The sequence below is a fragment of the Convolutriloba macropyga genome, chromosome 2, assembly GCF_964194025.1.
Source record: "Convolutriloba macropyga chromosome 2, txConMacr16.3, whole genome shotgun sequence".
Lineage (NCBI taxonomy): Eukaryota > Metazoa > Xenacoelomorpha > Acoela > Convolutidae > Convolutriloba > Convolutriloba macropyga.
Window position 1 is genome coordinate 17893748 of NC_134469.1, and position 17990 is coordinate 17911737.

The following is a 17990-nucleotide window of genomic DNA, read 5'->3' on the forward strand; positions in this document are numbered from 1 at the left end:
AAAACCTCAAGGACTTCAAAATTTTAATAGCCTGTTATGTGATTAAATTTGTTGTACCTTGTCCTAGTATTAACCCTTGTAATTATGTATTTTTGCTGCCTTTTCATTTATAACTGCTTATTAATATCGGTCGGCTCTAAAATAATTCATGACTCGGAGGCAAAATACAGCTTGTCAAAGAATTTTCACAAATTGGCAATTTCGTATATTATCAAAGGTGTTCCAGTGACTGGACCTCGACCCTTCTTTGTCCAAATAAAATTCAGAGACCAGGATCATTATTGCGGAGGAGCAATAGTTGACCCACTATGGGTTGTGACAGCGGGTCACTGTGTTGCGACCAAAGAGCGTGAGTTTTACTGACATTTGATCATGTATAAAAGAGATCCCCCAATCCAAAAACGCTGAATTTTAAGAAAACGTCCTTATATTTGGTTTTAGCTAGAAGAAACGATCGTTGTTCTTAACTTTTTTGTTATGCCAATGCCCTGTCAAAAAAATTATATCAGCCCAAATTTTGTTAGGCAAATCCCCTGTCAAAAAAATTATATCAACCCAACATTTTTGTTAAACCAATTTTGGCCGACGGCTATCTTTTGGGGAGATAAAAAAATGGTACCGTTGAAAAGCTATTTTAAAACTAAACCTTCCTTTGAGGATACTTTCCCTAAGTTTGTTTTTCTCTGAGAAAAATTGCGGATTAAACTTTTCAATTTTCTGACAGTTTTTACTTCACACACTTTGTACACGCTTAGAAGAGAGAAAATGCTTTTTATAAGACAAGAATTTACATTCCAATTTGCATGAAATTGATATCATGACATTGAAAATGAGAAACTCGACCTTTTGGCGGGATAAAAGTAACGAAAATAGAGTAAATAAAAATTGCAAATTAACTGCTGAAGAAAATGAAACATTTTTCATATTTTTGTCCGGAAATCTCTTTTTAAATGTCGAAAATCTCCGGAAATGTTTTTACGTTGTAAGAATATCATATCTACCTTTTTCGGACCTTTTTCGGACAGATTGAAACAAAATATGTATTACAAATTTAGCGTCAACTAACTAAAGCAAATTACGTTAATTAAGTTATTTTCCACAATGGTAGACACCAGGCAGCTTTGGATGTTTTAACAATAAAATTTTTTTGTCCATTTGTGATTTATGATCACAGTTACCTGAAATCAATTTGGTTTTCTTAATAATTGTTCTGTGTTTGCTATTGAACATAAGAAAAACAATTGAAGCTTCATTTCTATTAGTAATTCATCATTACTTAACAGCTAGTTGTATGACTCTGCTGCAGTGTGATCTTGTTTTTGAGCCATCAGTTAATCGTGCACCTTAAGATAAGCACGCAAACGTTTTACTTAGAAAGTTACCAAAGATATAGATGAAAACAAAAAGAAACTATTGAAAACCGCATTTATGTATGATGTTTTTCGATCGAGAGTTCTTTCAAAGAGCTGAAGTTTTGTCTCATAGCAAGTTCAGGTAATTGTACCTGAAAAAACCCGAATTTACCTGAACAGTTTGGGTAGATTTTATCATCTGAACCATACCTGAACGCGACTGAGACGTACCTGAAGAGCACCATTTGAAAAGCGCAAAATGAAGAACACAATTTACCCGAAAAACTCAGTTATCACTGCCTGAACTTTAACTTGAACTTAACTGAAAATTTTCGTAAGTTTTTGTAATTTCGTAATCACAAAGATATTTAGTTCACGTAATTTTACCAGATTTTTTGCCAGATTTTTCAAGTAATTTTTCCCGGAAAATTGAGGTAAAATTCCGGTAAAATTACATTATTTGAAAATCCAGATATCTATCTTGTTGTCAAAACTAACCTGATTCAAGATATTGTCATAATTGTTCCGACCCCTCTTGAGGGGGGAGGAACTATATACTCAAATAGGTGTTTTTTGTTCAGTCAATTTTCGCCGATCGATATATTCATCGTAGAGAGTTGAGACTGGCATCATTAGAGAGCCCGTCCAGCGTAGAATGAATATGGAATTAAAAAGATTCTTTTAATTTTCGTTTTCTACAGGGAGTTGTCGAGGTTTAAATTTCTGAAAAAAGTAGAGTGATTTCACGTTGTTTTATTCAGATTTTCCAAAATTTTTACACAATTTTTCGTCAATTTTGCTAAAATTTGTTGAAATGCTTAAGAATAGTGTCATTGATTTTATTTTTAAGGACAAAAAAGCCTTGTTGATTATTTTGACTTAATTTTTGCGTCAGGAACATTTCAAAATTCAGCCTTTTTTTATCAAAAACAGCACGAAATAAGCTAATTTAGTCCACTTTGATAAAAAAAATTCTAAGGCACTGCACCCCCAAACAACACTAAAACAATCTTTGTAGACTTAGAAGGGGGCTATTCCTACTTCAACTTCCGCTTAGAGTGCTCTGTAATTGAAACTTTGCCGTTTTTTGCTAGCTTTACTCCATTATCATCAAAATGCAGAACTTTTTATTGAGTTTTCAACTAAAAAATTATCTATATCTACAATATTCAAAAAATCAATAGTTCTTAACGGAGAATAGGCGTGGGCCACTCTTGGACTGTTACTGTCCAAAAAGAATTCGGATTGCAATCAGTCGGTCTTTTTTTCGAAAAAAGAGCTTTTTTAATAATAAATAACAGAACAAATCAAATGAAAGCTCAGGAGTGATAGGTCCAATTGGCTTTCTAGGCAACTCCAAGCTAATGCATTTAGTTTTTTAATTTAAAATTTATGATCTTTACGACTTTTAAAAATAATTGGTTTTTAAACAAAAAATGGCTTAATGAACTTTTCCTCCTTTTTTTAATTTGGTCAACTTGCAGCTTAGTGTCTGCAAAGAAAGAAGGCTTCCTCATTCTACTGAATGAAAATTTAGTCTCGATTGCGTTTTTAAGCCTGAAGTTATTGTTTTCTGGCTTTGACACTTTTAGATTTCAGACATTTTTGTTTTTAGAAATTTGCCAGTTTTTCATGCTTTCTAGTCACATTATCACATTACTGACAATTACTGACAGTTCTCATATAACACTATTAGCATTCAAAACTAAACACAATTGAACATATTAAAATCCTTAAAGATATAGATTATCTTTTTAACGGCCTTGGCACTTCATTTTTCAAGAAATTAATTGAATTTTTCAATTTTGTTTTTGACTATCATTTTTACTTTGTCATTTCATTTATATGAAATTTTCTGTATAGTGATAGGTTTCAATGTCTTTTTATAGAAGAATTCACGAGATGATATTCTGATATCAGAAGATAGCTGATGGCTTCCAAAATTAAAAATAAAAAACTTTTCAACTTCGCAAGTTTGTTCTTTTTATTATTCTTTTGGGTACCTAATCTCATTAATTATAGGCCAAATATGACATGGTGGGTGTCAAGGGAAGGCGTTAAAAGGCATTGATTTCCCACAGACCATTTTTTTTAAAGAATGCGTTTTGACCTTACTGACTTCGACACCGGCTTTAGAGAGCCCGTCCAGCGTAGAATGAATATGGAAATAAAAAGATTCTTTTAATTTTCGTTTTCTACAGGGAGTTGTCGAGGTTCAAATTTCTTAAAAAAGTAGAGTGATTTCACGTTGTTTTATTCACATTTTCCAAAATTTTTGCCTAATTTTTTGTCAGTTTTGCTAAAATTTGTTGAAATGTTTAAGAATAGTGTCGTTGATTTTGTTTTTAAGGACAAAAAAGCCTTGTTGATTATTCTGACTTATTTTTTGCGTCAAGAACATTTCAAAATTCAGCCTTTTTCATCAAAAACAGCACGAAATAAGCTACTTTAGTCCACTTTGATAAAAAAAATTCTAAGGCACTGCACCCCCAAACAACACTAAAACAATCTTTGTAGACTTAGAAGGGGGCTATTCCTACTTCAACTTCCGCTTAGAGTGCTCTGTAATTAAAGCTTTGCCGTTTTTTGCTAGCTTTTTTCGTTCATCATCAAAATGCATTATCTTTTTGAGTTTTCAACTAAAAAATTATTTATATCTGCAATATTCAAAAAATCAATAGTTTTTAACGGCGAATAGGCGTTAGCAGGGCTAGTTTTGGGCCAATCTTGGACTGTTACAATCCAAAAAGAATTCGGATTGCAATCAGTCGGTCTTTTTTTTGAAAAAAGACTTTTTTTAATAATAAAGAACAGAACAAATCAAATGAAAGATCAGGAGTGATAGGTTCAATTGGCTGTCTAGGCAACTCCAAGCTAAGGCACTTAGTTTTTTACTTGAAAGTTTATGATCCTTTCGACTTTTAAAAATATTTGGTTTTTAAATAAAAAATGGCTTAATGAACTTTTCCTCCTTTTTTTTCTTAATTTGGTCAACTTGCAGCTTAGTGTCAGCAAAAAAAGAAGGCTTCTTCATTCTACTGATTGAAAAATTTAGTCTCGATTGCGTTTTTAAGCCTGAAGTTATTGTTTTCTGGCTTTGATACTTTTAGATTTCAGACATTTTTGTTTTTAGAAATTTGCCAGTTTTTCATGCTTTCTAGTCACATTATCACATTACTGACAATTACTGACAGTTCTCGTATAACATTATTAGCATTCGAAATGAAACACAATTGAACATATTAAAATCCTTAAAGATATAGATTATCGTTTTAACGGCCTTGGCACTTCTTTCTTCAAGAAATTAATTGAATTTTTCAATTTTGTCTTTAACTATCATTTTTCCTTTGTCATTTCAGTTGTATGAAATTTTCTGTATAGTGATAGGTTTCACTGTCTTTTTATAGAAGAATTCACGAGATGATATTCTAATATAAGAAGATAGCTGATGGTTTCCAAAATTAAAAATAAAAAACTTTCTAACTTCGCAAGTTTGTTCTTTTTATTTTTCTTTTTTTTTGGTACCTAATCTCGTTAATTATAGGTCAAATATGACATTGTGGGTGTCAAGCGAAGGCGTTAAAAGGGATTGATTTCTCACAAACCATTTTTTTAAAGAATGCGTAATGACCTTACTGACTTCGACACCGGTTTTTCACAAAAAAAGCAAATTAGTTTGATTTTTGTCATGTTTGACGTTCTTTTTGTAGACGCAAGAATTATTCTGGATAATTACAGGTCTCAAAGAATTCCTTTGGATGAATAAAACGACCTTATTTAAATATTTCATTTTGTTATTAATGTTTTGCCCTTTTCTATTTTTGTCTACTTGTTACCTAGTCTCACTCATAAATGGCTAAAGACTACAATATCGGTGTTTGACAAAGGCGCAAAGGAATATATTTTGAGGGCCGAAATATGGCTTGACTTTTTTGACAGCGTTTTCTGGCTAGTTTCAATTGAATTTTTGTTTGTTGTTTTTTGTTGTTCTTTTTAGCCGCTTAAAGAAATGAATAAGGACAGGTCCTAATGCCCTTCTATAGAGGCATTGGTAATTGAAAACCTTTGGGATATTTCATTTGATTTCTAATTGTTTTAATTACTTTGAAGTAAACTGTTTTGAAAATAATAGGCGAATTTATTAACTTTACTGTTTTTGTTCTTTTCTTTCCTAATTGTTACCAAACTATTTTATGGACTGGTCCATATCTTTTCTGGTGATTTATAAGTTATTTTTTTTAGTTTTAAGATTATCTAACGGTATGTTGACTTTGTTATTAAATTTTGATTTTTAAAACGGACAAAAAATTATTTGATGTAATTAATGTTTGATGTTGTTGTTGTTGTTTGATTTTGCTGTTCGTCTTGACTCGCTTTCTTTATTTTGGCATATCACAGCAATTTAAGGCTTCAATTTTTACTCCACTGAGTTATTTGCTTTGGAGGCTATCTTATCGTAAATAAACAATTTTTTTGAAAAATACTTGGGCTTTTTTGGGATTCCCAAAAAATAATTTGTGGGTTTTCTATCTCTTCCTCATTTGGTAGACAATTATGCCAAATTTGTGGATGGGCTGGGTCGGAACCTTATGTGCCATCGCACATTATTGAGCCGCCTTGTTAAAAAAAAATAATTTCTATTTTCGAAACTGAAGAGCACAAATTTTGAGAAATAAAGATTAGCAAATGAGAGCTCAAACTTAATTTGATTTTCAATACGGTCGGCAAATCTTTAGAAAACCTCGTTTCAATTGGTTTCAGCCAAAAAGAGCTATGGCAGATCTCATTTTGTTATTGCAGCCCCCTGAATAAGCTGCCAGAAAATTGACAACAACGCGTCTTTTTTGTCAGTCCAATTTCAATTCTTTTGTCTCTATCATGGAGGAAACTTTTAATTTTTTTTTCACAAAGAAAGATTGCGGCCGCAATTTTTCCATTTTTTAATAGTTCCGACCTTTTCAAGTCTTTCCAAGCATTCCTTTTTTAAAATGAAAATCACATTTTGAAACGGAAATTTTTTATGTTGTTAGGACTGCGTCTTGCGTTCCAACACCTGTTTTATTCGACAATTTAATTTTGCAGTTGATAAAATAAGTATATCAACTGCAGCGGCATATATAATGGCGGAAAATTGATTGAATTTTTCCAATAGATGATAGTAAATCGGTAGTGGGAAAACGAAATATGAAGGTGCTTGGCTCCCTTGACACAACGTCTTCAATTCTAAGTTCGAAGATATCGATTTCTTTCCGAGAATATCCAAAAGTAGAAATCAAATCTATTTAAACGCACTAGTGCTAGAAAACATAAGAGATAAATCAGACATTCTAATTTTCCTCTTCAACCAGGAATCTTTAAACTTTGCTTGCACCCTCTCCCTAGCACTTTTTGGTACCATTTGCTTCCTTGGCATTTTGCACCATATAGCCGACCACTCTGTTTCATTTTTCTCGATTCATTATCAATTGGTTTCTAGTCATGTGGTGAGGGTAACTTGGTGTCGGTGCTTTATGACAAGTGGTAAAAATATGTAGCTCATTAGAATATCAAGTTTGCATCACGCAAGACGAAAACAAGATTGCAGTAAATACTAATTTAAGCCATTCCTGTGTAATTTTGATCTTGTAAGTTAGAATGCACAATACCCTGTCATCCAGAATCCCAATGTTAATGTTGCTCATCATTAATACAAAATGAAAGCGAATGCCAATAGTAAAAATCCGCCGTATTTGCGAAATTAACCCATTATAGGATTCCGTAATATGAGTAGAAATCATTTGTTTTGCACGTCAAGATCATAGCCCGCTCAATTTTTGGATTATGTATGAAAAAGGGAATCCATTATCGGCCGTTGTCCAATCTAAGCACTGCGGTGCAAACAAGTAGACCTCTAGCAATTTGATACCTGCTAATGATTAATATTGGCCTGCAGTCCTCTTAGCCTATTTCTGCCCCTCGTGTCTATTGTGCTTTTTAATGTCTATTGTGCTAATTAATAATTATTTGTCCTTTTTGCGGAATCGCAGCGGAACAGCAATAGGCCATAGCGACCCCTTTTTTTTCTTCTACAAATTTTAGAGTGTTCATTAAATGATGAGCATTGTCTTTTTGGTGACGATGGCAATTTTTTGCTCCGGGAAACTTCACTCATTGTAGCCAAAATTGGTCGCTACGGTCAACTTCTAGATATGGTTACAGGAACTCATAATAAAACAGACGGAAGAACGAAATAGAAAAACATTCCTTAGTCGGTTTCTACCTGAATTAAAGAACCAAAATGAGAACTTCATTTTTTGCCCAGAAAAAAGATTATTTTAGGGACGAATGTGTACGTGGAGGTGGGTGACTTCACAAAAAAGGATTCAAAAGTACGAAAACACACTATCGTGGGCTGGTTCCTTCCGAATGGGTCAGTGCATTGGCGAATGAATTCCGCCGTAATAAACTGCTGAAAGCGATGGACATTTTCTGTTATTGCCCCATGTCCATTTGCACACTCCACTTATACATATTGCAGCATTTTTTTTGCATTTCGTACACTTACATATGCAATAACGCCTAAACGGCATTTACAATTTAATGATGCAGCGAAATTTTGAAATTAAAACATGTACGGTAGCTAAACTTTTGATATTATGTATAATCACGGGGGTGCAAAGGAGCGTGGGGGGAGGGGGAAAACAGAAAAGACCAGTCAAATCAACTCATAATAAATTGCTGCAGAAAATCTAATTTACCCACATTTAAGAGAAAGCTTCCGCATCAAAATATTTAGCAAAAATATACAATCACAGGTGGTATTTTGTCGGATAGTTTCCGCAAAATATTGTATAAAAAATTTACTGGAAAGAAGATTTCATATCGGATTTCAAGCTTAATTAGCAACCAGATTAAAAAAAAATTTTTTCCACTCAAAAAGAAGATAGTTTGGCAGATAGTATAGCCTCCCTAAGGAAACTCAGCTTCTCCCTTCTAGGCCGCTTAATCATCGGTATCCGAGGATCTAAAACAATAAAACATAAGTTATCACAGAAGGGAGGCTGATAGTTTCATTCGTCTGTTTGAATGACACTAACATCTGCCAGGCTCACTCGGTTGGTTCAGATTTTCGCCGAATTGCTCTGATTTCAGAAAAAAATGCTATATCATGCTCCTAGGGCGTCATGAAAAAAATCAACTCATCCGAAACTCAAAAATTCTTTCCATAATTTTGTTATGATCATTGAAAAAAAAACTACGTGTATTATATTCAAGATAGTTTCATTAAAAATTGATTCAGCGTTTGGTCTGAACATAATGCAAAGTAATTTTACCCTTTTGACACTATGATTCAGTAGCGATTTAAAGTTTTACTTTTGGAATATGGTGAATCAGTACTGATTTAGAATGGCACTAGGGTCCGGGTAAGCAAACAAATAATAATGCGCGTTTTTACTATTTTTGCGCTTATCTTTCATAGGAAAAGCTCTTTGGCACCAATGTTTTTGACAACTGGAAACGGAAATTCTGTCACTAAATTGAAAGATCTCAAAGGACTAAAAATAGCATCTTGGGAGTGCAAAAAGACTGGTAATACGTGGGGCATGTTTTTTTTCGTTTGCAAAAAATACATGCGCAAACAACTCAAAACGGTGTCGAGGTGTGGGCTCAAAAAATTCAAACATATATGGAAAAAAATTAAAGATTGAGTTGAATTTGAGATAGATAGCATTTGCATGCGTTGATCTTACATAATTTTGCGTTTGTTTTACGGTTTTTCCTACATATATTCAACTCGTAGTTTTATGTGTCGAGTTTTCATATTTATGAGTTTAGTGCACGCGATGAAATCGTTTACGGCATACCATTAGCTCGAAAAAAAATTTGTTTGAGCAATCAAGTGGTTGTACTGCGATACATTTTGAGAATATAAAATCAACTTTTTTTCACAATTTATATCGCTTATAGTGCAATAACTTGCGTTGTGAAATACAATTTTTAAAAAAAAATCGGAAAAATTATTATAGATGCTCAGTTTTATCTACAAATTTAACCTGCATTCGTGGGCCGAGTCATCAAATTGAACAGTTTTTGAGTACGTTTTATTCTTCAATGAAAATGATGAAAACAAGCTAATTGAAAAGTTACGTGGGAATGAATGAGCTGAAGGATTATAGAGACAAAATTGGGTTTAAGCATGAAATTCCAGTTCTTTTTTAAGAAACAATAGCAGAAAACTTCAAAAATTTCAGCAGGGAGTTTTAATTGAAATTCTTTTAAATGAAGCAAATTCAGACCAACAAACCAAAGCTCCGAATAATTTTGTTGAGCAAAAAAAATATTTTGTTTATTTTTCGTCCTCGGGATATTTTAAAGGCTGACTTTTTGAAATATTGCCGACTAATTTTGCCACATCTAATTACTTCCTAACAATTAACTGCTTACGGAGAAGAACAATTGTCTGCAGTGGTGCTTTTGGCATCAAATAATATTATATGTCTGTGGTTTTTTTCGTCTCTGAAAATTTTTTCGTCCCTGAAGATTGCACCGAAACAAATAGGTTGTTGTTGTCTTTGTAACTGTAAGTAATGCGCTTGGCTCTTGTCACTCTTGTGGAAGTCATTTTGAAGGGACATCCTTAATGGAGACAAGATCTTTACAAGATAACTAAAAGATGAATGAAAAGTATGGCTAAAAGAATGTAAAAAAACGCGGGCCGAAAAATAATCATATACAACATTAGATACATTAGCTTAATTGAAAATAATCTTGTAATAATTTTTTTGAAAGAAAATATTGTTTTTGTTAGAGGCAACACTTAACCAGACCAAGCTCTTTATAGTGCTCTCTACCCTGGTCGAGACCCGATGTTAATCTTGCAAGATCTTGCAAGATTCTTGCAAAAGGATGTTAATCTTGCAAGATCTTGCAAGATGATGTTAATCTTGCAAGATCTTGCAAGATGATGTTAATCTTGCAAGATCTTGCAAGATTAACATCCGAATTTAAAACCCCAGAAAAAAAATAAAAATGATTCAATCGGCAAAATTTCTAATCCAAATGATCATACGTTTTGTGTGGTGGGTGAAAATAACGTTTTTTGCTGATAAAATAGGTACATGGTGAAATTCGCAAATTGTCTTTATTGTCTTTATATATTGAATGATCATAATCCAGCCACCAGACTAACGAACGTTATAGTTCATCTAGTATAGATTTTTATTGATCCTTCAGAAAATTTCATTATTATCATTACCAACGACTACCGGTTTTCACTTTTGAACTAAATACCATCGTCTTTGATGCTGGTTTCCTCTTATTTTTTAATACATTGCACATAAATATTAATACATTAAAGTTTGGCTTAATACCCTAATTGCTTTTTAACTGATTTATACCATTTATTTCCATGCATTAAATATGCACTCTCCAGATTTTTTAAGTGAGTTATTGTGAACTGCCGCCACTTTCTATGCATGTTCAATTAGTGTCCACCTTTGTCACCCAGCATAGTTTCACCCCATGTCATTTCACCCCGATTTTAATTCATCGTATAATTCGTTCATTTAAGATTCAATTTTAGGGATAAGTAGAATAAGGGCAAATCAGGGTAAGTTCATTGGGGTGAAATGGAAAAAAAAACCTTTGAATTCGGCAACGGTAGATGTTTTTTTACATATTTTGTAGGTTTGACTGGAATGCAAGATTCAGAGATGACATAGCCATGGTCAGACTTTACCATCCAATTGAACAGTCCTCTCGCATTCTACGATTGTGCAAAGAACTCGTTCCCTACCTGCCCGTCAGACAACGATTAGGTACCTGTGGACGTGGAACTGTATCCCAAAAACTATTCATTCTCCCTGATTTCTTACAGGAGACCTTCTTCTACCAATCTACAATGATTTCAGACTCAAACCCTTTCAATTTCAAATGGTGTAGAGCTGATAACATTTGCGTTGATGGAGCTATTAGGAATACAAGCATTTGCCATTATGACGACGGAGCACCCCTTTATACTTTCAAATGCGGGACCAAAATTCCTGACTGTTTGTATGGAGTGGCGAGTTATTCCCGGTCCAAAGTTTTCCCCGTTGACGAGTTCTGCAATGGGGGCAGTTTCTTTGCAAGTGTGCCATTCTTTTACAAGTGGATGTTGAAAATTATAGCGGAGTACTGATAATATGTTTATACGTTTGTACTTCATTGTATCTTCCTGTGTTTAACTTTTTAGAAGTTACTACTTTTATCATGCCCAGGCGAGACCTGATGATTATCTTGCAAGATTTCTGCAAGTACGTTTCGGTGAAACTCTGCTCTCATTTTGCGAGATATCTTATCGTTCGGGAAAAGGTAACCAGGACACCCATATAAGAATAATTTTAGGCAACAAAAGCACTCATTGTTTGAGATCCCAGATGAAACCGAATTCTGAATAGACTCGCTCAGGCACAAATTTAATTGTTCTGCGCTCGAATTACATTGTTTGGTTGACCTCAAATTACAGGATAGTCTGATCAGAGACCATTTCAAGCGCAAGTAAGAACTTCATATTGATGAATTAGTTTCAAAACGAGGAGATATCATAAGTTGTAAATTTTAAGCTTTCATTATTAAACATGCAGCTGTAAATTACAATACTTAGTGCGCAGATATAGATGACCGATTGGTTAGTAGTAACTCTGCTTGACTGGGTTGTGATCGTAGATAACTGCAGTGTGAAATGGAATGCCTGCAATGTATATCCATCTAATTGCGCCTGCACATTCCACCTCCAGTACCATCTCATTGGCATTTGGGTCCTCTAGGTTGAACCAGCTGTCGTCTATGAAGATGTGAGAGGGGTCACACCAAAGGTCCTTGATTGCCTCACCTGTGCATTTAAAATTATTTTCACAGACCTCATTGAAAGCGTGGTTCCAGGTTCCAGTGATACGAGGCATGATAAACTTTGAGTGCGTTGACATCCAAAATCTTGATAACTCTTGCAGGAGTCAAAAAATCTTTCCGGGATCTTAATCTCGTAAGTTTTTGCAGGTGTTCCTACATATCTCAATGTTGCCGCGCCATGCAGCATGGCCATATCTTGTCAATATTAAACTTGTTTTAGTATATTTCTTATGAGTGCTATCACTTTTCGCTTAACTGGGGGTAAGAACTCCTCTCACTACGTCATATAAGGTCTGGAATTCAACGAAAAGTGTTGTCAAGTCTTCCGATTTGTTGTTACAAAGTTTTTTTCGAAAAGCAGTTAGAAATGATTAGTCGATAAAATGTTAGACCAAATACTTAGCGTGGAACGAAAATTTTGAACAAACTCGAACGTTTTTGACAGACTTCAGTACTCACAAAATTTAAGCGGTGCGGCTACACAGTTAGAATCTTGCGAAAATACAATTTTTAAAAATAAAAGAGCAAACCTTTTCAAGTGCAATTAGAATCCAGGTTTGGTCTTCTTAATTGTAGAATTTCTTTTTTTCTGGCTTTACTAATTTAAATGTACTTATATAATTTATTATACTTATATAATTTATGTTTATAATTTAAAATGATTAAAAATGAGGCATCTTTTCAGAGAAGCAGGTGCATGAGTATTAAAAGCGAAATTCTTTATCTAAAAAAACTGAATTTATCGACGTTAGTACGTTGAATAATAATTTTTTACATATCCTAACTATTTTATAATTTTCAAGATCAGAAGAACAGTATAAAAGGAATGCTACGCCTAGTCAAATTCACAGATTCTGACCGTTTCTTTTAAATAATTTTTTGGAACTAAAAAGAATTAAAGAGAAGAATTACATAGAGTGCATATTAAAATACTTTCGAATTTAGAGTGTATCTCTCTTGTGACATTTTGGTTAAAATAGAAATCTGACGCTATAAGATTGTTTTGCGAAAATTTTATGCGTTCGATGGATTTGTTGCAGAAATTTCCGATAGGAAAATTGTGTCAAGTTTTTTTGTGAATCTTTTTTTTGTCGAGCGTGGTCTTTTTATATGTCAAGTTCTCAACTAGTAGTGGTAGAAAGTTTTTATAATTATCATGGCAATTTTTGTTGGGCTTTTGTGACAAAAGTGAGATTGGCGATAATATTATATTAGTATAAACTTTATAAAGTTTTTTTTCAAAACTTCATTCGTCTCAATGTTTCTACTTGCTAGAAATCGATGCTATTTTTATTGGGCTACGTCTGTTAATGTAAAAATCATTTTCACGCTTTTGAGTAGTATCAAGTCAAAGTAAAATAAAATTCAAAAATAATTCAGCTTTTTAAAACACCTCGATCACTTTCTGTTCCATCGAACGTTTCAAAAAAAAATACTCATCGGCATAAAATGATTGAGTCGGTTAAACAAACATATATGTTTTTTGAAGTAGATACCATAATTAACAATATCAGAGCAATTAGAAGAAAATTCCGTTGCACTGTAAAAAAGCACTGCATCATTTTTTTTGACAAACTTAAAGATTATAAAAGGATTGAAAGTGGCCTGCGGGTGTCCCTCGAACTACAAGAAAATTCAATATAGGCGGTGTTTATATTTCACAAATATATTACTTCAATCTTATTGACTCTTGCAAAAGCTTTCAAGTCATGTTCAGAAAAAATTTTCTTGAAAGCTTTTGAAGGTTGGGGTTTTTCACATGAATCATTAACTGTCTCGAAATGGTTTCTCCCAAACCAGCAGAATCATAATGTAATGATAATTTGTCTTGAAATGCTTTTCTACAGCTAGTTGTTCTAATCAGTTGTTTTAGGGCCCCTAATGTAATCTGTTTTGTTAACAGTTTTTTCATGTTGTAAGTCAATAAATAAAAAAAATCCAGAGCCAAAATAATTTCGCAAATCTGTAATTTATAAGAAGAGAAACGATCGATTTATGAAGTCAACTGAAATTTGTCAAATTTCCCAGAGAAGAAAATTTGCTGCTCAAGTAGAGGAAACATAGAATAAGAACATAGGGTTGATGTAGCTTATTGATGAAGAAATCACATGGGACTTCATTTTTTAATTTCAGCTAAACAACAAAAATGCCAGAAAAAGACAGATAACATGGAATCTGCTGTTTGGTTAAATTCTTTGGTCAGTCGTCAACATTTTAGATCAAGAGTTTTATGTGTTTAACTGTGAAATTCGATTCTCTAAAATTACATACGATAACATAGTTAGTGTTCAGTCGTCGCGTGCTTCAAATTGATTTCCAAAACGTTTTTAACTCAGTCAAGCGTTCACACTTACAAAAAGTGACTTGTGAATTTATTCCTGGAATTGCCGCCTTCACCAGTTTTTGTTACTCCCAGCACACACCACTCTTTTATAACAGTGCAATCATTCAAAGTGAATAGAGTGTTCGGCAGTGTGATCTGCTGGGACCGTTTTTGTTCTCGTTGACGTTATGACCAATCATACAGCAGATCAAGACTTCAGCTCCGAGTTTGTTACAGCACGCTTGGCACTTAGATAATGGGTTTATTGCTGACTCTGAAGGTCAGATCCACCAAACGCTTGAAATCCTAGCCAAAAAAGGTCCTGAGAGAGGTCTAATCTTGAGAAAAGACAAATGTGAGCTGTGTTCAATTAATATTTTTTTCCTCCGTTGATCAAGCAGTAAAAAGGAATTTGGGAAACGGTTTCGAAGTTCCGGGCGCTGCGTTTGGTTCAAAAGAATTTGTCGCTTCTGGTTTGAGGAGGAGAGTTACAAAAATTTTATCTATGCTGGACAATTTACATCACCTAAACGATCCCCAATGTGCATTAGGTTTCCTTCGTTACTATTTGGGACAACCGAAACTATTATACACTTTACGAACCAACACCCCGTCAAACGAGATGTTCGAAGTATTGAAAAATTTCGATGAAGGCCAAAAAAAAACGTTGGATCAAATTTTTGGGATCATTTATTGGTGATGACGCATGGAACCAATCTTCATTACCTATCAATTTGTCAAGACTAGGCGTCAGACATTCACAAGAGCATTACAAAAGAGCGTTTGTGGGCTCAATAATAACCTCAACCGAGCTGGTCAACAAAATAACATGTAGGCGTCTCTCAAAAAGTGACACTTTTAATAAGTTACAACAGTGTGTTGAACGGTTCAATCTATTTTTGCACACGCAAAAGAAGATCCAAGAAGCACTTGATAAACATAAACTTGCTGCTCTAATAAGAAATCAAACGTCAACCAGGGAAAAAACAAGACTCCAACCACTATACCTACGTCATTCTTGCGCGTGTCTTGCTGCGCTTTCAATTCCCGCTCTAGGTCCACACGTTTTGGCTAAGGAATTTCAAATCAGTGTCAAATACATGCTCGGGATCGCGGTTTACGATCAAAAAAGAAAATGTCTTTATTGCAGTTCAGGTACATTGGACATATTTGGTGACCATGCATTTGCCTGCCATGGAAAGGGGAGATGCGTTTTCAAGGCACGATAGAAGTCGCGACCGTATAGCTTCCACCTGTTCAGCAGCTAATTTGACCCCAGTAAATGAAAAACGCAATCTCATTGCGGAAAATGACTCACGCCTAGGAGACGCCTATCTGCCATCTTGAAAATCTGGCCGATTTGCTGCTCTAGACATAACCGTGACTTCCTCTCTGCAACCGCACATTATTTCTCATGTGGCTATGCAGTTGAAGCTGCTGAAGATCAAAAATATGCTCAGTATGAAAATAGTTTTGCTCATCAATGAATTTTCTTTGCCCCTCTCGCAATCGATTTTATAGGCGGTCTACCGAGGACTATGAGGACTGCCTTACTGCGCTTGTCGTTGTTAGCTGATAGCAGATTTTATCAGTCAGTGGGACATTCCATTGCCTTCGATAGAGCAGCTCATTCACTTTCTGTTGTCATTATACGAAGATCAGCTACTATGCTGTTGCTGCGAGCTCCGTAGTTGATTAGTGAATTTGTCTTGTAATTAGCTACCCGATTATGAGGGAAGAAATGTGAAGATAACTATTCCTAGACGCTTGTGTTGAGCTGAATCAATCTCTTGATGAGTTAGAAACCCGCCCAGACTCATTATTGAACGCACCCAATAAAAGGGGAGCCTTTTCTTAAGCAATCTCATCCATCAGGAGGAGACTTATGCTCCTTTCAAGTTCAATAACGCGAGGAAACTAAGAAACGAGATTTAAAAGGCTGGGGGAGACAGGAAGAAACATCAAAGATTTGAGGAAAATAAAGATTGGCAAAAAGAAACATTCAGCAAACATTTGAACTTTAGATCAAGATAAACCAAGATTATTTAATAATCGAGACCGCGCTTAGCAAACTTTTTAAAAGAGAAGAACTTCTATTACAAGAAGGTGGATAAAAACAGAAATGGTTGACACGAGGTATTCGGTTACAACAAAATGACAAAATAGCGTAAAATTTAAGACTTTTTGAGTATTCGACATTGAAATCAAGACAGTGAAGAGACAGAGAATTCAGAAGTTACTTTTGTTCAGAAGATAAAAAAATGTGTAACTCAGATGGTTGATTTCTATTTTATCGGGAACTAATTTATATCCATGTTTGTATATTTGATGATGACAACGTTTAGTGTTTTTTCAACAAGTGTGTGTGTGTGTGTGTGTGTGTGTGTGTGGGTGTGTGTGTGTGTGTGTGTGTGTGTGTGTGTGTGTGTGTGTGAGTGTGTGAACTTTTCGGTCATATATTGAATTTATTGTTTTAAAAAATCAATTCAGTGTCGGACTTTAGTCTGGATTATTTTTTACATTTTTTTAAAAAACTTCCGCGTCAGAGAACTTAAGCGTCAAGAAGAATTCAAATAAAATATATAGATGCTTCATCCAGTAAAGTTCAAAATTGAGTGCGGCTCAAATCGATTAGCCTCAATTCATACCTGTGGCAGGATTCTTGATCAAGTGTTCCTGGAACTCCTTCATCCGGATCCCCTGTGGTTTCATCCAGTTGCCATAGATGTATTTGCTTCTATCTGCTGGAAACAGTTTGATGCAGAACAATTCTCAGACCAAAGGGAACGTTAATGACACATGCGTTTCTGGAGTTTTGTGTTTTTGTAGCATTGACATGATCACTATTGGAACATATCAGTCAGAAAAGAGCTAAAATCTGATCATTAACAGGCTTATTACAGGTCACGAGCAGTTTTTTTGTGATGGAAGTAGCCCGTACGGTAGCAGTAAGAAACAACATTAGGGGAAAAATAGGAAAAACCTCATCTTGAGAAACCTTCGAGAAAAATAAGAGACTTTAGCGATAAGCTCACAAGAAACAAGTGAACGAGAAACATTTATTTCGGGCCGAGGTGACAACGTGTAAAAACTCAAAATTATGCAAGACTGGAGGTGAATGCGTTGAACTTATATAGGATATACGTTTGAGGCGTTGAAACGAAAGTATTGCTGTTTCTAAGCGTAGATCTTACATAATTTTACGTTGAAGTTAGTGTTGATCATACAAAATTGTGCATTTGGAAGCCTAGACCTTACATAATTTTGCATTGATTTTAGCGTCGATCTTACCTAACTTTGCGTTTATTTAAGCGTTGATCTTACATAATTTTGGGCTTTTAAATGTAGTTCTTACAAAAATTTAACGCATTCAACGCAAAACGATGTGAAAAAATTGCGGTGAATTTTTTAAGTTGTCAAAGCTAGTTATCATTCATCTTACATCA

At 34.4% G+C, this 17990-nt stretch overlaps 2 protein-coding genes across 4 annotated transcripts in view; one reads left to right on the forward strand and one right to left on the reverse strand.

The window, feature by feature from the left end:
• LOC142335167 (uncharacterized) lies at positions 1-11592 on the forward strand. 2 transcript variants are annotated; one of them, XM_075383536.1, is made up of 3 exons: positions 304-349; positions 7671-7761; positions 11019-11592. In XM_075383536.1, exon 3 carries the CDS (start codon positions 11056-11058, stop codon positions 11509-11511), a length of 456 nt encoding a protein of 151 aa, XP_075239651.1. In that variant the 5' UTR covers positions 304-349; positions 7671-7761; positions 11019-11055; the 3' UTR covers positions 11512-11592. The 2 variants fall into 2 exon arrangements, with proteins under 2 accessions (XP_075239648.1, XP_075239651.1); XM_075383533.1 differs by lacking the exon at positions 7671-7761 and having other exon boundaries at positions 1-349.
• A 320-nt stretch (positions 11593-11912) lies between these two features.
• LOC142335168 (uncharacterized) overlaps positions 11913-17990 on the reverse strand; it is a 33965-nt gene continuing 27887 nt past the window's right edge. Inside the window, exons 3-4 of one of the 2 annotated variants that reach the window (XM_075383538.1) lie at positions 17193-17285; positions 11913-12204 (exon numbers count right to left, since the gene is read on the reverse strand). In XM_075383538.1, the coding sequence (XP_075239653.1) occupies positions 12002-12204; positions 17193-17285 (296 nt within the window). In that variant the 3' untranslated portion in view covers positions 11913-12001. Of the gene's footprint in view, positions 12205-17192; positions 17289-17990 lie in introns of both variants that reach the window. The other variant, XM_075383537.1, reaches the window with a different exon arrangement.

Excerpts from the sequence above, each read along its gene's own strand:
- LOC142335167 (XM_075383533.1), top strand. The coding sequence starts at position 309 with ATGGGTTGTGACAGCGGGTCACTGTGTTGCGACCAAAGAGC. Across the intron at positions 350-11,018 it reads CTGTGTTGCGACCAAAGAGC|GTTTGACTGGAATGCAAGAT; the intron begins GTGAGTTTTACT and ends CATATTTTGTAG.